Source organism: Cygnus atratus, chromosome 3 (genome assembly GCF_013377495.2).
Source record: "Cygnus atratus isolate AKBS03 ecotype Queensland, Australia chromosome 3, CAtr_DNAZoo_HiC_assembly, whole genome shotgun sequence".
NCBI classification, from domain to species: Eukaryota; Metazoa; Chordata; class Aves; order Anseriformes; family Anatidae; genus Cygnus; species Cygnus atratus.
Genome location: NC_066364.1, coordinates 22,122,721 through 22,149,193, shown reverse-complemented (window position 1 = coordinate 22,149,193; position 26,473 = coordinate 22,122,721). Strand labels below are relative to the sequence as shown.

Below are 26,473 nucleotides of genomic sequence, written 5' to 3'. Positions count from 1 at the left end.
CCAGGCTATTCATCATATATCCTTCTTCACTCCCTAATTCTGTTATTTAGCTGAAACATACTGTATACATGTGCAGGTAACACGAGAGGAAGGACAAAGAAATTGATCTCATTTAAAAGTAAAACTTCCAACTGCTGTGGATTATATTTCTTGCTATTTTTAAGGATTTGTCTTCACCCAAATCCACTTCCTAATCCAACTTTCAAAAGGGGTGTTCTGCTTGAGGGAGAAGACGGTAGGAAGGCAGGAACACGCCACTTCCCCAGAAGTACAAGGAAAGGCAAAACTGCTTCTTTTACTACTTTAAGCTAGCCTAAAAGACCATGAAATTCACATCTCAGACTTGCTTCTCTTGAAACTCCTCTGCTTCTGTACCCCACGGCCTCCTGCTTTCTTCTCCACAGCTGCCTTTAATTCTTCACACTTGTATTTCATATTATTAAATTATGTGTAGGTCATGTAAGGATTTTCTTTCAAGTTCTGGCATTTCAAAGGAAGACTTCAAAATTATCTGAGGCCTTGCTTAAAGACATAAATGGTAAAATTCGTTGCGTCTAATTTGTGCTTAGACTAGATTTAAGTTTTTTATTGGGTGTAACGTATTGGCTGCTCTAATAAAAGATACTATCGCTACTCTTAGTCACAGTTCACCCTTTTGAAAAGAATAAATATCTTTGAATTATGTTTTTTTTCAGGCTGTACAATACAGAAAATAAATGTTTAACAGCGCCTATTGTTCATCATGATATATATAACTTACAGTAGGCTTGCACTGAAGTCTTACATTTATATTAGCATTTTTGCTAGTAAAAATAGCATATAAACATAAACAACTTAAAATATGAATTCGAGTCACAGTCTTAAAATGACACAAAAGCTAACGTGATTGAGACCCAAAGCAGGACATAGTATTTAAACAGGAGCTTGCTTTTAAACAATAGCTACCATGCCACCTACTGTTTAAAGCAAGAACATCCATAAAGGCAACTCACTGCAGAGTAATTCAGGTTGGAAGGGGCTTCCCAGTCCAACTGGGACCCCCAGGGCTGCTGTGTAGCCTCCTGTCCCCTGCCTGTGCTGTGTGTGGCACAGGGATACTCTGCCCAAAGGCCAGGACTTGTGTTTGCCTTTGTTGAACCACTGCAGCTTGCTGTCAGCCCAGCTCCTCGGCCCATCACGGTCACCCAGAAGAGCAGCCCTACCTTCCAGCATTGTACATGCTGCCTGCATCAATTTGGTTTCTCCTGCAGACATGCTGATGGGAGCACTGCAGCTGGTACCCAGACCGCTGATAAAGACATTAAGCAGCACTGGCCCTGCATCGCCTCCTGAGGGAGGGACACCACTAACACCGGCCACTTCCTGGACTTTGCACCACTGATTACACCCCTCTGAGCAGGGTGTTTCAACCTGCTTTCCACTCAATTTATAGTCTGCCTATATGAATTATATTACACATACAGCTACAAGGATACTTCTGGAGATTGTGCTGAAGGCACTGCTAAAGCAAAAGTGGAATGACACCCTCCATTTTCCCCATCCACAAGCTAGCCATCCCAAAGGAACCACGGCTGGTCAGGCACAAATGGACTTCCTGAAGCCTGTTCCCAATCATCCTTCTGTCCCTCACAAACTCAGAAATAGCTACTAGGAGGATTTGCTCCGTAACCTCCCAGGGACGATGATAAGGCCAGCCAGACCCTAGTTTCCCAGGCCCTCCTTCTTGAGGATGAGTGTGATAACTAAATTTTTTGAGTCACTGTGATCTTACATGATCAAGGCCATACCTTCAGAACCACTAAACATACATCACCCAGTTTCACGGACAGGTACACGTCCATCCAGCCGAAGTACACCTTAACTGTATCTTCTACAACTTCCTCGCGAGGGGGAGTAGAGAGGCAGGTGACCTATTCTCCGTTATCACCAGTAATAGGACCCACGGGAATGGTGTTAAGCTGAGGCAGGGGAAGTTTAGGCTGGACATCAGGAAGAGGTTCTTCACCGAGAAGGTGGTCACACACTGGAACAGACCCCCCAGTGACGTAGTCACTGCACCAAGCCTGTCTGAATTTAAGAAGCGATTGGACTGTGCACTTAGTCACATGGTCTAAACTTTTGGGCAGACCTGTGCGGTGCCAGGAGTTGGACTTGATGATCCTTATGGGTCCCTTCCAACTCGGGATATTCTATGATTCTTCCACTGCAGGTAATGCTTCACCCTAACACAAGCTGCCTCTAGGCTTGGGGGCTTCAAAGGCCTGAAGAAAAACCTTACCAGTAAGAGCTGAGGCAAAGGTGGCACTGACTTCCTCAGTCTTCTCAGTATGCTTTGTCACTAGGGTCCCCTGTCCCATCAGGCAGAAGACCCATATTTATATCAGCCTTCCTTTTGCTGTCAGTGTACATATAAGGAACCTTTCTTGCTGTCCTTCACATCTCTCAAGCTCCAGATGAGCTTTGGCTTTCCTAACACCGTCCCTGCTCAGCTGGGCTGCTCTTCATGGGCAGATACACAATATATATCATGATCTACACAGCAGTTAGCAGCTTACTCCAAATTAAGAGCTCTCTATCTTTCCTGAAGAAAATACAACCATTTTTAATTACCTACAGAAAAAAACAGTGAAACACTCAAAACCGTATTTGGAAAGAAAGAAAATACAGCTTTCATTGATGCTGGGATGTTACAGTAATATAATACATTTGCTAGTTGTATCGTTACAAGATCTAGCACTACATTGTGCTAAACACATTAGAAAAACGGAACTCACCAAGCAAAACAAATGCCTGTACCACTCTTCAACTGCTCCTTAACTTATTTTTCAAGAATACCCTTAGCCTTGCCACTCATTTTTTTAAGGTACTGACCAACTCATGACTTCACACCACAAGATACTAACAACTCTCACACAGTTATTAAACTGTCACAACAATACAGTAACACGAACCCACAGGATTTATTTTCAGCCAAAAATTCAAACCTATGCTGATTTCAGTGTCTTCTGACGTGGTTTCCACAGTGACCATAGAAAATGAGGTGGTGAACAGCAAACTATACTGTTCTGTAGACTTGACTTTATTGTGGACAAGATTTTTAGATCAGGAGAAATCTTAAGATGAAGAGAGCACGCAGAATATTCTCTGCATTTAAAAGAGAACTCCTAGAGTACCAGCAATGTGTTCTGACTCAGCAAAAATGCTTAAACTCTTATTTTTTATTCCAAACCATCACATTCAGCTTTAAGTGTTTAGGCAGTAAAATGAAGTAATTACTGTAGTTCCTAATTTTATAATGCAAAACATTTTGTATCTCTGGCTGAATTCTGGATTGATACAATTCACACACACTCACCAATTTTCAAAAAACTACTTATTCAGGTCTGAATTTAATCTCCCTTTAGTTTATATTATATTATATGCCAGAATGTTTGAAGAGGAAGGCACCTGAGAGCCACTGATGCAAAGAAGGGGGAGCAAAAAAAGAGGTAAAAGACCAGGTTTTGAAAAGCCTATTACCTGCTGCTGAGATAATCCTTCGGGCATAGGGGTCATGATTGCTTCTGCATGCATACAGTCCACATCAATAAATAAATTTAGCTCTTCTTCTTCCAGACATGACGATCTATGATCTACAAATAGTTGAATAACCAAAACGTCAGCTTTTACAACATAGAGATTGAAAGACAAAGATACTTTTACCCAAGAATAGTATTTACAACATAGCCTTATTTTCACTTACTGTACAAATGTAATTTTCTCAGCATTTCTGTATTACCTGTGAAATCACAAAAAATACCAGCACTGATAGGCGCTCTAATACAGAGCATATTTCAAAAGCTATCTCAAAGTCCTAAAATCCACACAGCAGGAGATCCTATGCATCTTTTGCATGATTTCTCCTTCCTCTTTACAGCTAGGAGCACAGAGCTGTCCAGATTGCAGGACATGACAACTAGGGTTAAAGCTCTGCAACTCCAGGGCCTGCAGTTTTAAAACAAATAACCTTTGGGATGAAATTAAACACAGACATAACATGACTCAGTGCCAGAAAATTCATACAACTTTCTATTAACTGAACTAAAAACAGTAGCCAAACATATCAAAATATTGGCCTTCAAAAGAAATGAGAATAAGGAATTCTCCATTGGTCCCTATGGACTTCTCAATGCCACTAATTTCATTTGAAAAGCACCACCAAAGTGCAGTGATAGGTGGCAGTACACAGCCAGCAAAACAGCCAGACACCAGCAGAGGAGAGAGAAGGAACTGTGTGAGAAACTGTGGCTTAGAACACAAAGAGAATTAAGGGAAGCAGTTTTGTTGGCTAGAGGAATTAATGAGATTAATCAACAAATTTGTCACATGCTCCCTGCTGATTTGGTAAGTGGCTAGAGGATTAAATCTTCCACAGATATCCTGCATCTGCTACCTAACCTCTAGAAACGTTAAGGAGGAGTACTGGGTCCATTGTAACACTAACGAAGATGATTTTCTCCTGTGTAACAGCAAGAGGGTGAGGATACATTTTTGATCATTAAAGCTTCTGCAAATAGTCTTCTATTTTATGGCTGTGACTCATCTAAATTTAGAACCAGTTATTAGAGGCCATAATGAGATGTGCACTAGTCCTTACAGATAGGATGCAGCTTTATGTTAGCTCACTTGCTAAAAACATCTTGTTCCAGTCTTGCGGTTTTGGCTTCTTAAAACTGTAGTTTTAAAAGCTCTGAAGTTACAACCGTTTAATTAGCTGGGCAGAAACTTGAGCAGAAAAACAGACTACCTCTCAGACTTATCCTGGAGAATAAATTTGTGTACAGTCACTACCACATGCAAAAAGTAGCTGTGGACTGTGGCTACTGAGGGTCATGACACAGGACTGATGTCTGTTTTAAATTAGAAGAACATAAATACTTCTAGCTTTCTTCTTTTAGAGCCTCTTCTGTTGTGACAGTTCCCAACTCAAAACTCAGCTTTTGCTAGAAATCAGCAAACTGATAAAGCAGAAGACTCTTTCCCTGCTTCCACTCTCAGGCACAGAGTTTTTGTTATCCTTTTTGGTCGTTATAGACATTGTAAATAGTCAGCTATCACTCCACTGAAATCCAGGTCATAACAGCAGCATTTCTTACTAACAGACACTCAGCAGTTATTAGATGTAGCGAAGTGGAGAGGCTTAGTACCTTAACATGATTTCTATAATCCCCATATACCAGTATCCACCTAGCATCTATGACACTGTTATTTTTTAAGTGGACCCTTCTGTGTTGTCCTCAGGTTCCTTAGGTCACTGGGGCCTGCACCCCAAACATAAAACTACTCAAGATGCATGACCGTACTGTGATCTGAACTGAATGTTACACTATTGCTGACAGAGCTGATTTGGCAACCTGACCTAGTGGGTGGCATCCCTGCTCATGGCAGGGGGGTTGGAACTAGGTGATCTTCAAGGTCCCTTCCAACCCAAACCATTCTGTGATTCTATGATTTGATGCAGCCAGTACTCAGCTCCTAGTACAAGAAACTGCTAGGCCATTTGTTTCCTTTGTCAGAAATGACTAGAAAAAAACAACATTAGCACAGTATAACCGACACATACATACCTTGGGAAATAAAAGACTTAGTTCTAATGAAAGAACGACCCTTTTTCACAGCTGCTTTTGTTTTCTCAAGTCCATCTTTGGTACCTTCTCTAGCAGCTCTCATGAGCTTTTGCATCTGTAAGATAAAAAATACAGTCTACATGTTCAGCGAATAATAGCAACTGACTTGAGCATAACATGCAGTATGCTTTTGATCCAAATATATTTTAAAAGAATGCTGTCAAGTGGTTTAGGCTATAAATACAGCCCAAAGTCAAAGAAATAGCTATAGTAAGTACACAAATCCATCAAACCACAGATCTCAGCATCTGTACTTCCTAATCAAATCAAACCTTGAGAAAGGGTCTCACTTTCTGACAACCTCATACGCACAACCAAAATAACAGGAATGCTTTAAGAACCCTTCTGCTTCAAACATCTGAACTTAAAATAGTCTCAAAAGCTTGACTTTACAATATATAACGAATAAACACTAAAAACTTATCATTAATGGTAAGGGTTCTTATTCATCTTCTACTAACTCTGCCAAAGTATTTCTGACCTAAAAATTCGGTTCTGTATTAACTATATTCTTGAATAAACACTGTGTTTTGCAGAAAATGTTACAACTAATAATTTCAGTAATTGAAGAAATCAGTAAGTTGATCTAATTAAATATATTTTGTAGTACAATACTACAGCAAAAAAAGTTTAATGACAAAAAGTAGTGCTGCTTTGCTAGGAAATGTTCATTAAAAACTGCTTTGTACCCTTCCTTTCCTAAATGCTGCCAAGGCAAAAAAGAAAAAAATATATATATAAAAACCCACTACTGCCAGAACCGTGCTGACATCATCAGCTGCACTAGAATACAAACAAAGCTGTCTTGCTGCACTCAGGCAGTTTTTTTCTGTCTGAGCTCAAGTTTTTAGCAAAAAAACAGCCTTTTCATGCTGGCTCCATTCAGAATGGCCAGCAGCGAGATTCTCTGTCCTACAATTTGATCCGACATGGACAGAGCGCCAGGGTCATGCTCGCCCTGTGGAGCTCACTGGGGTTTCACAAAGGCACCAGGGCTCACTCCTCACTCAGACTCTGGGATAAGGGCAGGCCAATGCCCTACCTGATCTTCTGAAACTGTTACAATCGACAAATAAACATGAGAAAAAGTCCTTGACAAAGCACTTTTAAGACAAACTACATAGCAATCCAGCACATTTAGAACTATTTTAAACAAATTATTGTCCACTTTTTCAAGCTATTATTAAAAGACAATATTGTCTGTGATGGAAAAGCAATCATTTAAAAATAGCTAATTACAAAAATTAACTACACTACCTTCAGCTCATGTTTTTGCTTTAGTTGCTGAATCTCTACTGCTCCCACAGTGTTTGCCATCAAATCTTTCATCTTTTTTTCATAATGCTCCTTTAAACGCGTTAGGTCATGAGAAAGCTACAGTGCATAAAAAGACACAATCTTTTCAAAAAGCCTGTAGTGCAAATGTTATGCTAAAGTACTCAAATACATCATGCATGTTGCCCAGTCTGCCTCCTGACACACAGATAACTGAGAAAACGTTCGTTCAGGGAAGCTCCAGCCCGACGAGTGGACCGTTACTGCTGCAGATCGCTGGACTTACCAAAAGTCGGCCAGGCACCTTTGCGCTGTGCTGGCAACTATGTAAAGAGAGGGACAAAGTCACTTAGTCTAAGCTAACTGCATATTATTTACACCGTGCACATCTCTTGCAAACCATTTGGAAACAACACATCAGTTTCAAGCTCATCATTCAGAGGAGCACCCCTTGCCAGTACATTTCTGGCTCTCTCAAAACAGCAAATCAGAGGAATTCTCAAGGGCTGAAGGAGCTGCAGAAGTTGGTGGCACCTGAGAAAATGGAGATCTACTGTACTAGCAAGTTGGGTAAGGAGAAAATAAGAAGGAAGGATGCACAGGCTTGTAGTTCCCACATGCGTGGGAGTTGGGAAGCATGCATCTTTGCTTTGTCACAGCCTCATTGAATGACTGAAGGCATAAGCACCTTGTACATGAGTACAAGCACTTGCAAGGTAAGGAAGTTCTCACGGAGAAATACCCTGGAGTACTAATTAATCCTCACTAAACATTTTGAGAAAGCAAGATAAAAGCAGCAAAAATTCAATCAGAAAAAAATAAATGTTTTGTGTGCCTTATAACAGAAAAGAAGCCTAATGGAAAAACCCTCAGCTTGATGTCAACAGAATTATCTGGCAAACAATCAAAGCATCAGGAAAGAGAAGGCCGGCTGAGCTGAAAACAAAGGGGCAGGTCCAGCATTTAGCTCTGCTAGGCTGGGTCAGGATGCAATTACCTCCAACACAATGATTCTGGCATTACAGCAGTGTAATTAAGAACAGCATCTAGTTCACAGCTGAGAAATATTTGATAGCACAAACATTTTCTATTCTTAAAAAATAAAATTTAAGATAACAATTCAAAACTTATAATAAAAGTGACTTTGAGGGAAGTCATACCACCACTTACAATTAAAATCATGCCTCCAACCTTCCCATGCTTTTCAACCAACAGAAAAAAATAATAAGACAAGTCCCTCACAGGCTCTAAAAGACTTTACAAGGAGACATGCTGGGAAAACACTGCTAACATCCATCACAAGACCTGAGGAGAAGTGAGAGTTAGTCAAAGGAATGGATACAGGTAACAGGTATAAAGGGGAGTGGTTTCTGCCTATACTGAAATGCTGATGCAAGGGCTTGGTTGTTTATCTTAACAATCCTAAAGTTTCAGTCTTTCCTCATCCTCCTCCAAACCCCTTCTCTAGCTTCCTGACTTCTCCAGCTCTCAGTAAACCCATACAGGTGTGGGTGGTCTCTCCAACTTCTCCATCCACCAGCAAATTTATTCCTAGGCTCCTCACCCCTATCCTCAGAAGAACAAACCAAAAGCCATGCTAAGACTTACAAGCTCAAGTGCAAAGTAATTCTCAGTCTCTTCCAAAGGTATTCAAAAACCAAACTCAGTTTTCTTCAGGCTAGTCCAACACCTCCCCAGAAAGAAACTGCTGCAATAGTTTAAACTTGTTCTTTCTAGTCAGGTCAAAAAACAAAACCAAAAAAAAAAAAACCACACTGAAACGCACAACATCAGCACTCAGCTTACAAAGTGCTGATTTGAGTGGGATCAAGTTTTCCAGCTAATTGCTCACTCCCTGATTTCCAAAGGGCACGCAGCAAGGATGGAGGTCAGGGGAAAGCAGGTAAGGGGTACTGAAGGGAGACAAAGACAGTGAGGCTTTTGTTTTCATTAAGATAAGAAGCCTGCAAAATCAAAATAAGGGTGCCATGGAAGAACAAGTGCTGAGCAAGTTCCCTAATGTTCTTGTACATTTTCTTTTTGAAAGTGCAAGTGTACGTGGGGCCGCAGTCCCTGGAAGAACGGTGTAAAATGAGGTGGTAGTAGTAGTATTTAAATCAGGATAAAAAATATGCAGAGCCAAAAGCAGAAGGCAGCTAAAGAAAGCAAGCACACCTACGTTAATGAGAAAACAAGCAGAATGGGCAGGTTCAGTCCCCAGCCTTTGGTTTTTCCTCTTCCTACTGCTGTGCTACCCCAGCCATGGCAGCCTCCCTACACCCTACTGCCACTGGAGCATTTTGCATGCTGACTATACTCAATTACAAAGTAGCTTATAGCATCTCTTACTGCTTAGCACGTGCCCAGGAAGCCCTGAGGTTTTTGCAGTGATTCCAGGCACCAAACCCCGTCCCCCTTCTCAAACAAGCTGTGCCCAGTCTCTGCACCGTGCCTGCATCCTCCAAGCCCTCAGAGCAGGGAACTGGCAGCGGGACGGCTGCCCCAGCTCCCACACAAGACTTTCTTCTCACAGAAAGGGCATGAGGGCAAAAGGAGGGTAGCTGAAGGAGACAGCACAGGAGTCCGGGTCTCCTCCCAACATGCAGTCTAAAAGATGCAGGGAGGGCACATACCCATGTTGTCAGTGTCTTCCTGGCTCCTGTGGCATGGACCAGAGATGTCACAGACACAGCATTTTAACCACACCACCTTTCTTCTCTCCTTAATAAACGGTACAAACTTCTCTTTCACACACACACAAAAATATTTTCACACCTTCAAACAACCAAAGTGAATGAAGACAGAACCAAAGTGACCTAAGACAAAAAGGCAGGGAACACTACCACAGTTTTATGACTTTTGAGTGCCCAAAGGATCCCAAAACTTCAAGTTTTGTCAAGCTTATCCCATTTCTTCTTCACATTATTTTCCATACACGTTTACCACTTACACTAATACAGTAGCTGCAAAACAGAAACTGTGAGGAACTGCCCACAAAGAAAATTCATCCTATTTTTAAAGACAGTCTCTTTAAAGGAGACAGATTTCTGTCTCCTTTAAAAAGATGTTGGTATTTGAAAGTGGATTGAGAAGAAGGGAAATACAGGTGAGAAAGGCAGGTGTTGAAAATCAGGATAACCTCAATGACAGCAGCACTGCAGGATACATACATGTCTTTTGTGGTTGCCTCGCAAAAAGGAGCTGGGCATTCCATTCTTACACTCAGAATCACTTTGTTCTTCATAGCTTTCAAACTCACTTGAACTCCACCCATATTCCAGCGAGCTGTTTCCACCATCATCACCATTTTCAACATCATCATAAATCATTTCTTCTGTAAGAATTAAACCAAAGTAAAAGAAAGCTACATTGAAATACCTTTTTGTTTTAAACAACAAAAACCTTGTCCAGATGTACCATAAGGAATTATGCAGACTTTTGTATGCACGCTTTTTAACATGTTTAAAGCAACCCAAATTCAAAACATCCAAAATGGCAATTTGTTGGCAATATGTTGTAACAGATTACTAGAACAGGACACATGACTGGTGTTCTGGGTACATACCACGATACCTTTAGAAACATGCCATGCTCAAATTACGCTGTTCTGTCCAAATGTCACAATATTTTTTAGAAGAAATTCAATGGAAGCTCAAACTGTAGCTGTGAAGATGTCTGCACTGAGCAGTAAACTTCCAAGCTTGCTAAGAATTTTTCATGATCAGCTCAAAAAAACAAAAGCTAAAACACTCTGAGAATCAAATGAAAATGTCACTATTTCAAGCAGAACAGACCAAAGTAGCAAGAAATACATTACAAAACTCTGGTATTTTATGACTCATCATTCTTGCAGTTATACTGGCACTCCTCCTGTGACTAGGATTCTCTCCTGTCTTACCTTGTCCATCAACTCTAAGAGCTTGAAATATTAACCTTCTCAAGATCTAGGAAGCTATTATTTCAGAGGTTGACCAAAGTACCACCCATTAAAGTCACTGGAAAAATGTTTCCAAAATAGTTACTGAAAAAAATACTACAAATAATCACATTGCTTGGGCAACTTTTTTTTTTTTTTTTTTTTTTAACTTTAAGCTTTCCGTCATTACCTCAGCTGCTGTTTTAGTTGGCACAGACATGTAGTAATTTAAAACAAAATGGAAAATTTTTATTACCAAATATTTTTCAGGAAACAACCATGCATGCACCCTACATGCAGAATCCTTTGTTAATACAAGTAGAAAAGTATGGACAGTTCTGCCTTAAGAGGTTATAACTTAGCATTTAAAACTGTCTCACATTAAATTCAGTAAAAAAAAAGCCATACGTTTATTTTAAGATTAAAGTTTTACTTAAATTGAGAAAAAAATATATACTTGAAAGAAAAGCTGACATATTCTACACATCTGGCTGATCCTAGGATTTTATGATTTAAAAAAAAAATACATTTTGACCAATAAAAATCTTCCAATATTAGCATTAATTAAACTATTTTGAATTACCATGAAAGAATCTCCTCTCATTTGAAATAATAAGAATGTAAGGTTTTTTTGTCTCCATGTATATCAAGATTGTCTTTAAAATAGACTGCCTGAAGAACCACATTTTAGTGGTAAACTAGCACAATGAATAATTTAAAAGAATGATCATAGTAAATCAAAATAATTCAAGACTTAAACAGGCCAAAATTTTGCAATGCAATTATTGGGACACACTATACCCAGTGATTTAGTGGATGTATCGTGTTTACATACTAATGTAAACTGAGCTCAGACAGATATTTTTTCTTCTTGAAACAGGAATGTCTGCCTGTCAAAATATATCAACAATAAACATAAAGATCATGAATGTACAAAGATGAAATTTCCCCTGCTACCTATTTTCTCAGAAACTTTCAGTAACTCTGGGGACAAATAGAATGTCAAAATTTTAATTATTAGTTTCTGGGATAAGCTGAAAATTCTGACAGAGGTCTTCAGCAGAGCATCCACGACACGAACATCTCCTCAGGTCAGCCTCTGGCCTCGGTCTATGTGCTTCCAGACCAAGCAATCACAGCGCAAAGACATCTCTGCCCAGAGTGGCATAGTCCACTATGGGACCTTCCGGTACTAAAAGTATTCATGCCATTAAATGCAACATAATACATTGAAACAATAAACAAAATGAATGTTAGCAATAAAGTTTGCGAAACGTCTTGCCTGGATAGCACTAAGGGCAAGAAATGAGTAAGTTAAGGCTTTAAAGACAATTTTGTGCTTCACACCAGAAGTCCCAAGTGTTTTCTTGAACCATTAACATGGTTATAGCCAACTTCAGAATCAAATAAATGCCTGTACCCTGAGATCCATGACAAGTAGATGTAGTTTCCGATAAGCAGATCCATTCAAACAGTTTGTTAGCAGCAACCAAGCCTTAAGCACAGACACTGTGAACAAAAACCACCCAACAAATCTGACCAAAAACTTGTTTAAATAGCCTTCTTGACCCCCCTAACTCCACTATTCCTTCCCAGTAAAGGTAAAATCTAGGCTTCAGCTACTACTTTAAGATTTATTCTGCCTCTTCCAAACACTGTCGCACAATAAGGAGCTAGACCACTCCAAAGCTGAAGAAAAAACATTTCTGGAGAGTCAAAGCCAGAAAGGTGAATAGCTGCCCTGAACCTCCTCTTCAAGTGATGTTCAGTGAGCTGAACATGTTTCCATCTAACAGGTATTTTTATGTGAAGGGGTACTTCCAAGAACAGAGCAGTTCTCTGTGCAGCTGTGATAATGCTGCATTGTACTAGATAACTCTTTAAAACACTCCTTCCCTACCTACTTTGCTTTGTTTAGGTCACTACAGCTACGACACCCACCACTGTAATTTTCTAATATACAGAACACAACCATTTAGGGATATCCCACAGTATCTATAAAACAAAGCAGAATTCAGCTTATGGGCAGAGTGGTGTAGGAGACCTGCTGAGACAAGACCGTGTTAAAAGTTAGTTTTAATTTTGAACTTTGTAAGACCTATTGATTACTGTCAGAGTGCTAATTCTGTTTACATGGAACTTAGTTAACGTATCTATTCATTACACATGCACACAGGCCATATGACATTGCTTTCAACTTAAACTAAAATATGCGTGGTCTGTATTACAAAGACTTCAAACCTGGTTCAGAGTCTGAATTTTCTCTTGGTACATCATCATAAATTACTTCATCTGGGTCTACAAGAAAAACAAAACAAAAAAGACATGAGCAATCACCCAAAATCTGAACAGGAGCAACAAAGAATTTTGGTTCCTTTTCCATGAAGTGCTTTTTGGAGGCTATGGAATAGTTCATCACTTTCTAAAGGAAAACACAGAATCATGGAAAAGTGAATGTTAACTTTGTTTTAAAATACAACATTTTGTTATGCTACTGAATATTTTTAACTGGGTACAACTGGGCTCCAGAACATGCCTGAAAAACCACAATAAAAGTGAATATGGACATTCCCGTAAAACATACGTGTGTGTACACATCACATACGCTGTTTATCACAACTTAAAACTGACCTTCTTCTACAGTTTAGCTCTGAACTCACTGATACTTACTTTCCATCCATGCAGTGTTTGCAGGATCTGCAACCCACTTTGCCAGAGCATCATCCTCTCTCTTGACCTGGTTATCTTCACTTGAGGGGAAAAAAAGGGGTGGGGAGGGTAGGGAGGTCATAAACTCATTAAAAGCTACAAGACAATACTTTTAAACAACCATGAAACCAAGTCAATAAATAAAAACATCTCACTGCCTTCCAGTTTTCACTTTTAGGTTGCTAGTTACTCAAAAACACTGCTTTAGTATGTAATTAGGATTTAATAATCTATTCTATCTGACAATTTTAGTCAATAAATTGAAAACACTTCCCCTTCCAACCTCAAGAAATGTTTTTGTTTTCATTTTACTAGAACACAAAACTCTCAGATAGTATTTCCACTGTAAATAAGAGTAAAAATACAAAGAGGTACGCAGCCATTGGGCTGGGGGAGGCTGTTATCCTCCCTCTGGCTGCCACAGGTGAGGCTGAACCTGCAGTAGCCCATCCAGTTTTGGCACACTTCTCTTCTAGAGAGATGTGGGGAAATTGACTGGAGTACAGCACAGGGCTACCAAAGTGGTCTGGGACCAAAGCTCATTCCCTGCAAGAAAGAGGTTGAAGACAGGGAGCTTACTTAGCCAGGTGAGAAGAGTGATCCAGCCGCAGCTATGACAATCTTAAACAGAGCTACAGAGGTGATGGAGCCCAACTTTTTTTTTTGTGTGCAGTATCAGATGACTTAGAGGTGGGGAATGGTCAACATATTGCAACATTTGCTTTGGATATTAAGGAAAAAAGAAAAATATGTAAAGGGTAGTGCAGCAAGAAAGACACTGCATTGGAAAGCTGCTGCATCTCCATCATTGGAGGTTTTCACAGCTACCATGCCATAGCTGGTCTGATCTCATCTTGGCAGTGGTCCTGCTGAGAGAAGCAGGCTACAAGATCTCCACAACTCTGTGGCAGTTGTTATGACTCTGCAAAAATTATATCTTATTCCTTCAAAAATGTCACACATGGTTATACATATTAGACCTCAATCAGTGTAGATTTTGGTAAACAAGCAGAGCTATGGATTTAAGAAGATGAAAATAACAAAACATGGAAGCATCAGACATGAAAAATGAACTATTTGATTTATCAAATGCAAGTTTTCTCAGAAATTGAGGTTTTACAGATCATTAAAACATGCTGAACTGGCAATCACCTATTTTGGGGTTCCTCTGAGTTTAAAGAATTACAATGACATTCTTCAGTTGCTGACTGCATACCTGCGAAGTAGAAAAAAAACATATAATCAATAAAATGCTTGGAATAATGTCAGTGAGGTTCAAATGGTACACTTTAGTATAAGAAGCTGATTTTACTAATATTGTTAATAAATAATCTACTTCCACACAACACTTTTATTCTTAAGTATGTCTAAAAAAAAGTATGAGTTTCTTCACACTACCTTTTCTATTTTTGCAACTGAAAGAATTCACACAGACGCAGCAATTTGGTATAAGAGTTACTAAAACGAAGTTACAATATCTGATGTATATAATTCTAATCTCTCAATCATATATTCCTCTTCAGGCAATAACAACAAAAATTTTGGTTTTACTCTCCTACATGCCAAATGGAAGTAGATAGCAAAGGCTGCAAAAAACATATAGTAGATAGAATTGCAGTAGAATTGCCTCCTAGATAAAGAGTAATGTATTCAAAACAAAACAAATTAAATAAAAAAAAGACCGGATATGGAAAGCTTTCTGTTCTTCCTGCTCTCTTGACATTAAGCTGTCAACTTTGCCAATTCTGGTTACAAAATAGGGGGACTGTTCCTGTTTCTGTAATAATCCATAGTTATTCCCCTTTCCAGTTTCCTCTTCCATCTTACAATCATACTAAAGGACAAAGAGAATTCACCAAATTATCAAGGAAAAAATCCCACAGCAATTCTAAATCCACAAGGTTTAAAACAAAACAAAACAAAACAAAAAAACAGAAGTGCATATAGAAAAGGTAAAAGGGACAGGAACTCTGCCAGGACCTAGATCAAGCACGATAAGGGTTTGCAAAGAAATCACTTGGCCTGAGCACTGAATTATTACTCTGGAAATTATTTCATGACATTAAGAGGGAATTAACATTAATCATTTTTAATGGCAAGATAAGACAGGAGTCCTGACTTGTGCTTTATGTTGTGATACGGTGCCAGCAAACTAAAGGTCAACCATCATGGACTTAGAAGGCTGGAAAAGAACTGGCTGTGTATATTCGTTTTTTTCTTAGACATCTTAATTTAACTATCTCAATCCTAACATGGCAGAGTCCCATTAAAATGTTTTCTTTTTCCCTTTTTGTTTGTTTTAATAAACTGATACTTCTAAGTTCAGCAAAATTTTAGTTCCCACCCCACAACAGAGCTGTTATTCTATTTTGACACCAAATCCCCCAGAGATGTCAAGGCTGAGTGGTACATAAGCATTTACAAAGCAGCACAGATATCTGAAGTTAAACAAGGATTCCCCATCAAATAAAATAAGCTGCGTAAATACAGTACCTTCTTCATCTACAGAAACACTGCGTATTATAACAGGGCTGGAGTATGCTGGCAGTATCAAAGGTAAATTGGATGGCACAGCATAGCCACAGGGCACGGGGACAGAATAGCCACCGGACACATTCGGACTTGGAGGTTCATCTTGAGGACTTGGTTCTGGGGAGGAGGATGGATCCTTTTCTTGCATTGGGGAAATATTTATGACTGAGTAGGGATTTACTTTTGTTGGAATGCCTTCCGCAGCAGGTTCTGATGCTCGTAGCTCCCCATTTCTTTCTAAGGTATCAGCCCCTTTAGTCAAAAAAAAATAAATCAAAGTTTTATTTTTTATACCTGTTCAAGCTGCTTAACATTGTTCTTTGCAAATATCCTAAACGTTTATATGATCCTCACTATACAATCTGCTTACAGTCTATGACACAAAATTCCCACACAGTAATGCTCTCCTCCACATTTTACAGATCAGGAATGTAACGGCAGCAAAACAACTGGGTTACAAGGATGCCTACAGAAAAACAATAACTTGATCCTAAATATGGGATAAGAAGGTTTCTGACAAGTAGCCAGGGTCCCCTCTTGCTTGCCATAAGCACACAGCTAAAAACCGTCTTAAGCCCTCAAGTTGCAAGTCATATTTTAGAGGAATTTGTGTCTTATATACACAAATATTAGGAATAGCCATGAGCAAAGAAAAAGCTCACTGGAGGGACGCTCTTCAGAGAGCTGTCCTGAAAATGCTCTGATAAGAAAAGGGTAAAGAAAATAACTTTTCATTTTTTCCTCCTTGAAATAAATTATTTTCTGATACACAAACTTCCTGGTATCTCTAGAGACAAGCTGGGGCACAGCACAACCAAAGGCTACTCTGAAGCAAGCTACAGAATTGGATCCCAAGCGATCAGAAGTTTTCAAGCTGTAAGCATGTCTTCACAAAAGGATGAGCAAACAAGATTTTTTTCAGGGAAAAGCCATGTTTTAAGTTCCAGGTTGTCAATCTGCTCAATCACCTGACGAGTTATTTATCTCTCATTGCCATGAGCACAATGACTGTTTACAAAAGGAAACTGGATCAAAGTCAGCAAAATCAGCTGTTGTCAATTTGAGCAGAATACAGCGATTTCCAGAACATACCTCAGCACTGGAAAAATCTGCAAGCGTTGTAAAAATATTTTAATGTCTAATAAAATAAGACTCCTGTTATGAACCAGATTTTTACATTCTGACCGTATTTTTTTTTATGCACATCATAAGATCAGCAACCAGCAAGCTTAGCTGTGAAGGCAGGTTATCTCGAGCCATCTTCATGCTATTACAGCTGCAAGGGTGTAAAAGTTTTCCTGTAGCATGGCACTAGGACTGAGACTGGTACGTTGCTTTACGTTGGATGTGGATGGGAAACCTGAGAGGAATTGCGTGTGATCATCACTTGCCTTGTCAAATCTACCACAAGTACAGCTAGCACGAATAATCAAAACATTTGCACAGCTATTCTATGGATCTCTCTTTTTTACAAGTATTTTTATTCCATCATCAGTCTTGCCTCTTTACTTAGCCTAAGGGAGACAGAGCCCATCGGGGTGACTTACCGGTGCCGTTAGCCTCTTGGTGCTCTGTGTTACTTCCAGGATCAGGAGGAGGTGGCACATGGGCTTGCCTGTCTGCTTCTGGTATCTCATCTCCACTGTCAAAGTCAAACTGCTCTCCCTCGTCCTCCTCTTCATCATTCGTACCCGTGGCTTTAGGCTCTTGCTCTAGAACTATGCAGAAAGACACGCTTTGGTTTTTTGCTCTTTAATAATGGATGTCTGATGTTAGGCAGGTGCTCTACGTTATGAATGAAGCCCATAAAATGACGCCCGAAAATGTTAGGTCACTGGAACAGAATAGAGATTTCTCAACATGTTGATACCCTCTGGCAGTTTACAACAAATCCTTTAATATAACTAAATTACCCAGAAAGCAACAGAAACTGACAATACAGATACCTTTTTGTCCTAGTTCATTATGGCAAAAGCAAACAAGATTTACAAAAACATTAAAGCAGCCGATTCTTTAAACAAGAAAAGTTCACAAATGAATGTAGTTGGACAGGGACTCTTCTATATCAAATCACTTTTCCTTTCTAATTCCAATTTTCCATGCCTATTCTTTCTTAACAGAATCAAAATGACAGCGACCATAACTTTCTTCACGCACATCATTAAAGAGCAGCAGATTGTTTTCCCTACCCCAATCTGAGACGGTATGTTACACGAGGTCATTGGTTTAAATCTATTAACCCCATTAACACACACTTCAGTCATCGAGGTACATTTTGGAATGGGGGGGGGGGGTTACCTTTGAAAAATGAACAGCTTAAATAAAGTACATCCTAACGTGGCTGGGACCTGGAGCATTTGGGCTATTTTTGTCTTTGCTTATGAGCAAACTGCATCACACCCTTGCTAACCCATGCAGGGGTGGGGAGCAAGAAGAAGAGCTGAGCAGTCTCCCTTGGTGCTATTGTTCTTATCCACATGAGCATGAAGAACCCACGAGGATTTTAAACTTCTCACTGCATTATCTATCTACTGCTCTTTTTACCACGTAATTGCATCGCATGAAACTTGAGGGCAGGATCCAAAGCTTCTGCTGGAGATGCTCTGCAGAGCAGGGGTGGCCACTGCAGCTGCAGGGAGGAAGCCCAAACCCCCCAGACCCCTCTGTTTCCACAAAAGGGCTCCACCCCTCCCCTCCCTAGACCTGCCACAGCTGCTCCGCTACCCTCTGGAAAGAAAACTCGCTATCAGAGGTCTCTGCAGAAACATCTGTGGAAATTCTTCAGCCCAACTAACCTCCCAAGCTCCTCCCCAAAACCATTCTTAGACAGGAGCTCAACAATGCATTAAAATGTAATAAAAGCACATAGTTATAGGACAAAAATATATTTTAATAATGTAAATACACAAATATTTTATAAACAGATAAATGAAGTTCATAGGGTTTTCCCCCTCCTTCAGGTAACACGATATTAAAAACAAAGTCATGCAAGGACAACTGGATCTCCTGAATCTGGACGCTTATCAGCTGTTCTGCCATGCAGGACTGCTTGGATTGTCATGGTAATCAGCATTCTTGCCAAGGCTTCTGTTTCTTTGGGCAGGCTGAGCCAGCATATTTTATCACAGCTGCAAATAACAAGATCTTTCATGCAGTCTCTCTGTAGGAGAGAAAGTGAACTAATTGCAAAAATATTAAGGAACAAAAAAGGGGTTTCCCGGCGTTTACGGTCACGGTTTGTGGCTGAGGCAGCAGGACATTCAGTTTAATTTTGATGCTTTTTAAAACCCTTTTGTCAGAATGCCTTTGGATTGAGGCTTCTCATATTTGCTTTTGGCCATTAGCAATACTTTTCTTCTGAAAGATGAAAAAACGCTACTGAGCTCTTCCAAGCGACTTAAGACAACCACAGAATTCTTCCTGATTCAGCATCCACCTGGACTGCCTTTGTACTGCTTGCTGCTCAAAAGGAAGGGGAGAAAAAGTAAGGAAAGGGTTCTATTATTGTCGGTGGGTTTTTAATTTGTTTTTTAAGGTTTTCAGTTTCTCTCTATAGTTCAAATTTAGTATTTCACAGGTTTGTATTTTCCAAGTAGAGCGTTTTTTGGGATTACCAGTGCATGAAATAGTGGTTAGTCATCCAGACTAGGTAGACAAGTAAGTAGATGGCACTCAGAAGCTGGTAACAGCCAGAATATCACAACTTAAAGTGTGCACGCACTGCCACGGGCCACTCCTCTTGCTGTTCTATACAAGTGAGCATCAGCAGCAAACCCTACCAACACATAAAAAAGCTCTTCTGCATTTTGTATAGTGGGAGGAGAAGGAAGATGAGATAACCAGCAAGGGCTAAACTTGCTCTGCTCACTTCTACAGGATTAGGTCACACTCAAAACCTGGGTGGTGCTTGAGCAGGGCTGAAGGAAGAGCAGGGAACCCACCTGCTCACCAGAGGTCAGCTCTAGAATACATACATTTAATTTATGAAATATCCACACCATGCAGGCAAACATCTAGGAAGCAACATGAAGTTTTGTGGCTGCTAGTTACGGAGCTTCTGGATCCATTTTTTTTTTTCTTAGGGCCTATAAAGGTAGCTTAGGTATCATATGCCTGGTTATTCTCTGCTCCAGCACTTTCACACTGATGCAATTCCCCAGGCACACAAATCCAGTACAGTGTCATTTGTCAGAGACAGACAAAAACTGCCACTGGCAAAAAAAGGTAATTTGAGACACTAAAAGCAAAAGGAATGACTCAGGAGCCAGGAGCAAACCCTGGTCAACTGATGTGCAATTTCCCTTCAATTTTCCTCTCCATCTCCCCCCCAACAACCCAACCAACTCATACGTTACAACTGAGGGCAGAAAACCTAACAAAGAATTGAGTTTCTCAACTTAGATTAAAAAATAAATAAATTGAAAGGTACTACCTGATTTTTATTTTTTTTTTCTGTCATGTTTGTTAATGCTGCCGTGTTGTGTTTACATTTACTTTGCATTGGAAATAAACAAGGTGCAGAACTCTGCAATAGGGCACTACAGGATAGAAAGAGCCCCTAAACGGTATCAGTGGGGGGTTAGGATGAAAAAAAGACAAAAAAGAAAGAAGTAAAGTTCCTTTCCAGATCACATGTCCTTTAGTGATGGCATACTGGAGACGAATAACCTTCCACCAGCTAGTTTTAAAACTGTACTTCGGCTTTGCATCACTTCCACATTTGTTTAATCCTGCAGGTTACGTGAATTCTTTGAACTTAGTGATCCTGCCAGTTTCATATGCAAAAGCGTTCTCCTTTGAACTTTTAATTTCCAGGGAATACTGTTTCGTTTTATGGAAACAACGTGTTTTAATAACAAAAATAAACAGAGGGTGGGGGTGATTTCTATTCGCTTCAGGTGAAGAACTGCTCAGAGCTGCAGATAAATACAGACCGTTATACAAAAAAGACATTTTGAGTAACTACAGTTTTGAAAACATGTACTGTTTCTACGGTTGTGTTACATCAAAACGGCACACACAGGAAAACATATTTTTGCTCTTGGGGAGTTCTACAATAAATTAGGAAGACACAAAACATAGTTAAGCTTGACCTGAATCTGACTACCGAAAAAACCAACATGTATCTTGCAAAATGTAATGCTTGTGAAGAAAGTTACAGTTCCTCCAATCCTTTAGGTGTAAAACAGAAAGTGGATTTCCAGGCAATTGTGACTGCAGAAAAATACGGGGTGGGAGGGGAATGTGGTAAGTGGTGTCCAAAGATGACAACTTTTTAACATCACTTTAAAATTCATTATTTTTTGGCCTAAGTTATAATCCTTTGGCATTACAGACTCTGCCTGAAATTACTTTGAATAATTAAATTGGTTACTAAAAATCCAATTTGCCTCTTCACTACTACTCACATTCTTAACTTTACGAGTGCAATGAGCACACAATAATTGATTAAGCCTCTTCATCCTATGCCAATACCATTCTGCGGGGAATTACTGATCTTCATTAAAATCTATACCTGGAGTTTTAAAACATGGGGAAAAAAAAAAGAAGAAGAAGAAATCTGAAATAAAAAAGTTTCCTTCAGGGTAAGTGTAAAAATGTGATTTTTGAATTAGAAGACGGAATAAATACTCTCATAATTGTTAGCAGAGCATATGAATTTATGACCTTTCTGTGGTATGTTATTCAGGGAAATTACTTTTTTTTAAGCTAACTTCAAAAACAAGCTAACTTAGGCTACGTTTACAGGGACCTGCTGGGGCATAAGCAAATTTAAACAATTTTATTTTGTTCTACCAATTGTGAAACATTCTTGGCACCATCTGCTTTCCCATTCATTTCCCTTAAACTATTTATAGTTTTAATAGCACAGATAAATAGTTAGATAAATAGAGTGGCATTAATTTTAAAGCTGAGATGAGGCTAGTGAAGCTTCACTAATAATTTTCTTTTAGAGATAATACAGAATTAAAACAAAATAGATCAGCACTTACACTTTGAACGTGTGAAGCAAACACGCTTTGAATACAGTGCAAATAAAGGAGAAAGAAAAAAAAAGTAAAACTCTGACCTTCCTTGCAATCACGTAAATCAGAGATGATCCTAAAGAAGTCAGATGAGTTTTCTTTCATGCAATATAAAGGAAGAAATTGTAAGAATCCTAAGCAGGAACAATTCAGCAGTTTGGGACACTGTGACAATAACCCTGGAAGCCCTGGACATAAGAAGACACACCACCATCAAAAATACTTGCATTTGAACATATCTGTTTTAAGGTTTTAACAGTGCCTTTGAAGACTGAAAGAAGGCTTCTACATAATCAGGAATGTAGTCATTGCAATCTGTTGTAGGTTTTTTTGTTTTGTTTTTACATAAAGGTTAGCAGAGAACTATGGAACAAAACGAGGAAATGTATCTACTACATTTGAAAAACTCCACAACAAAGAACAGCCCAAAGACTTCAGGACATGGTAAATATCCATGTTGCCAGAAGGGCAAACTACTTTTCCTTTTTCCCTTTAGCAAGCAGTTTTCTTCCAATGCACTTTTTTTTTTCCTCTCAATTTTGCCTCTGGAATGTCTGTGATCTCTCTCGCATATTCACTGAATGCCAATTTTTCTTTTTTTCTAAATGATAAATACTTTAGTCACTTTTATCACATCACCAACTACACTGACCATAATGAAGAAAAGAAGTAGACATTGCTTCAGTAGGAAAATATCATTTAGTGAAAAAATATTAATGCAGCTGAAGCTAAAGCAAACTGGAAGGAGCTGCTTGTTCTTATTCCGATGTGCAATCTGAAAACATTTCTCTTTTCCACTCATGTAGTTTGGATTGCCACTAGATATTTAGGACAACACAGACCTGCTGTCTCCCTTCAAACTGAACTCCATGAATCCTTTACCTTGCTACAAATTCTTGAGTACCCTGAAATAGGGAAAAGCTTTCACTAAAATCATTTACTAGCTCAAATACATTTAGATATTATAAAATGTTAAAGTGAAGCTTACAAATCAAAGCAAACAGCCAGGCAAAACAATTCAAGTATTTATTATTTAACCTTGCTGCATTCCAGAGATGTTCTCTTCAGCCCTCTTTTAAACTGAAAGATATGTTTGCTATTTCAAACCCTTATTTCTCAGTAGTCAGAGTCTGCCCAGTTCCTTATGTAAGTCTACAAGACACCGCATAGAAACAAGGAATGGAACTGTGCAGATTTTAGTGCTTTGCTGTTTTCTACCTGGGAAAGTGCTCTTCATTAAAGTAACTGAAATAAATAAAAGTAAAAATATCTTCGTGAAAATAATGAAAGGCCTCAAAATTTAACTTTCTGCAAGAATATATATATATCTATAAAATCTTGATTCCAGGATATATATAAAAAAATCTTGACTCCAGAAGGAAAAAGAATTACTCTCCCCCAACCTGAAAACAATTCCAGAAACTGTAGTTCCCATGTGGGTAAGTATATAAGCAGGAATAGATGAAAGCAGATACTTATTTTTCTGTCTCTTTCAAAGCCAGCCTCAAGCCAGAACTACTATTACAGCTTCAGAAAGAGAAAAAACACACATAATAATGAATATAATCTCTCCTTAACAAAGGTAGAGCTGCGAACTCTGTTTCTTTTCAGAGTCTTGTAACAGAAAATAACTGTTTTTAAAATTATTATTACTTTTGCAAAACTAACAATTTGGGCCCAGATACATCATGCTGACTAGCTTCCAAGACAAATGGGCTCTAGAGAAGTTCAGTTTTTATTTCAGGTGAAATTTTGTAGCAGAGACTTGATACTCGTCTGTCCTGAGAAATGCTAGGAAGTAAAAGGAAGAACCTTAATTGCTCCTGCAAAAATTTCCCAATTTGGCCAACTTCAAACCTTTGAAAAACTGCAGCTGATTCATATTCAGCTGAAATTTTTTAAAGGGTGTTAAAAGACTTGGTCACCACTCGATTAATCTCACAGCTTTTCAGTGCTGATTAGATTGCATTCCTACAGCTAGAAAGCAACAAAATATTTTCTAGCTGCTCACATCTCCCACTTGAGACAGCGACTTCTTCAGTACCAAGAGAGAGAACTGAACTTAAACATTCTTTTGCTATGGTACTTGGCCTGAGTGCCTCTCTCCTGCTTTCGTCCCCGAGCACCTATACAGGGAGAAAGGTGAAGAAGAAAGCCAGCTGGCTCACATGCGACTTGCTAAATAGCTGGATAGGGAAGGATGGAGACAAGTAAGGTGACTGGTGAAGCTGGAGTTCTGGGTGAGATGGAGACAGCACTTATTTCTGTGGGTAAGGAGGGGAGGCACCTGGGTGGAAAGGGGTAGCCCAGAGGGCAAGAACAGGCCTGGGACCAGCAGAAGAAACGAGGACTCATACAGAAGACACCACTGCAACAACTCCTTTAAAAATAATAGGCAGTCAAGCCATTAAAACCTGTTTCCACAATGAAAAAAAAAAATAAAAAAGCACAACTTTTTAAATTATTCAAGTAACTTTCACGTTTGGAATTTCTAATGCCCATTCAAGATCCCCAGGAGCATGCTGTACTAAGAGCAAGCAAAAGCAACGGCAGCCTCTGAGGTACTGCATTAGTACTTAAACGAACCTAAGGGCACAAGAGGACAGCTGGCTTTCAGGAACCACTATTTACTGACACTTCAAGGCCACTGACTGACCATTTCCATAAGTATGTCCTTCTGGGCACGCGTATGTGCAATTTTCTTCCAGAATGTTCTTGAGCACCAACCTCCACACTGCTCAAAGCCTGCACAATCACTTCCAACCGCTGAGTGTGGCTTTAAAGGATAAAGTCAAGCTGTAGAGATACTGTAACAGCATTTTTACTCAAGGCATCTTTGACAAGACACAAACATCCAGGAACAAACATTCAGGAGCTACGTCGTCACATCAGGACTCAGCAAACTCAGATCTGCTCCCTCAGTCCTGCCTACCCAGCGCTGCACCCGTGGAAAGGATGGTGGTGTGTGGCCTCCTCCTCTCCCTGTGTGTAACCTCCAGGCCCCAGCTCCTCCACAGCGTAGGCAGGAGCAGCCCTGAGGCCTGTTCTGGTTCCTGCCAAGATGTCACTACGATGTGTCACCACGACAAGATGTCACGACAGCTGAGCACCCTCCATGCCACAGCACGGGGTCAGCCATGATGGCGGTTGTGGAGGAAGGCCCTCCACAAACAGGTGCCCCGGCGGTGCTTCTTACACTTTTCCAGCACACCACCAATACCCACAAATTAGCTCCTTGTACAGTCACACAGGTGGAAAGTGTCTCCTCTGCTGGAAAGAAGAAAAAAAAGTCTAATCCAAAACCCCAAAACACGTGAGCTCCCCTCAGTTTACTTCCCTGGAAAGCAGATGGGAGCCAGAGGCTTTCATTCCCCGCTCACATGCAGTTGTGCTAAGCTGGTGTTACAGGAAACCCAGGTCCCCGCGGCATAAACACGTTGCTAATTACTCAAAGCTCACACACACATCCAAAGCATGACCACAACGTAAGCATTAAAGGTCTCTATGGAAAACAGTCACAAAAAACAAAAAAACAAAAAAACAAAAAACAGTACACATTCAGAACAAGGAGCATTTCCAGTGGTGGAAACAAAAGCAAAACCACACAAATTAACAGGCTCTCCCTTCAAATAAACAACAAAGAAATAAGTAAAAACCCCTCTTTGGTATTTCATAAATATACAAATTACATACTAATTACACTGTCAAGCATGTACAACAGAAATTACTCTTCTGGATAAAACACAAACTTCAAACTCAAGTCAAAAGAACGATAAATCTGCCTGTTCAAGCTTAAGAAAGAGGCTGCTACCAACAGCAGCAGACGTTCGGAAAGATTTACACATACTGCTCACAATGCTAAAAATTAAGCTTGAAGTTAGCTACAAATTAAGAGTTGCAAAAACCAATGGGCTAAACCAAAAACCTTAGATATGAACTAGGCTGTCCAGAGAGTACTGACAGCAACACAAGCAGACCTGTTCTCCCTGACTCTACAAGATGTGTTTCAATGCTGGCTACACTATATTTATATTTTGACAGGACAAGGGGTAATGGCCACAAAATGGAGCACAGGAAGTTCCGCACCAACATGCAAAAGAACTTCTTCATGGTGAGGGCGACAGAGCACTGGAACAGGCTGCCCAGGGAGGTTGTGGAGTCTCCTTCTCTGGAGATATTCAAGGCCCGTCTGGACGCCTACCTGGGCAGCCTGCTCTAAGGAACCTGCTTTGGCAGGGGCGTTGGACCCGATGGTCTCTTGAGGTCCCTTCCAAGCCCTACAATTCCGTGATTCTGTGATTTACAAAGTGATTTAAATTTCTGCTACATAAAACCAGCATTTCGTGACT

The 26,473-nt window shown here is 39.7% G+C and overlaps 1 protein-coding gene across 12 annotated transcripts in view; it reads right to left on the bottom strand.

The window, feature by feature from the left end:
* ARHGEF10 (Rho guanine nucleotide exchange factor 10) overlaps positions 1-26,473 on the bottom strand; it is a 121,879-nt gene that overhangs the window by 71,957 nt on the left and 23,449 nt on the right. For 7 of the 12 annotated variants that reach the window (XM_035542962.2, XM_035542970.2, XM_035542964.2 and 4 more), the window contains 9 exons: positions 17,646-17,816; positions 16,060-16,350; positions 14,719-14,782; positions 13,528-13,607; positions 13,099-13,155; positions 10,112-10,275; positions 6,924-7,040; positions 5,607-5,721; positions 3,520-3,632 (listed from right to left, as the gene is read on the bottom strand). In XM_035542962.2, the coding sequence (XP_035398855.1) occupies positions 3,520-3,632; positions 5,607-5,721; positions 6,924-7,040; positions 10,112-10,275; positions 13,099-13,155; positions 13,528-13,607; positions 14,719-14,782; positions 16,060-16,350; positions 17,646-17,816 (1,172 nt within the window). The remainder of the gene's footprint in view (positions 1-3,519; positions 3,633-5,606; positions 5,722-6,923; positions 7,041-10,111; positions 10,276-13,098; positions 13,156-13,527; positions 13,608-14,718; positions 14,783-16,059; positions 16,351-17,645; positions 17,817-26,473) is intronic. The other 5 variants (XM_035542969.2, XM_035542966.2, XM_035542971.2 and 2 more) reach the window with 1 other exon arrangement.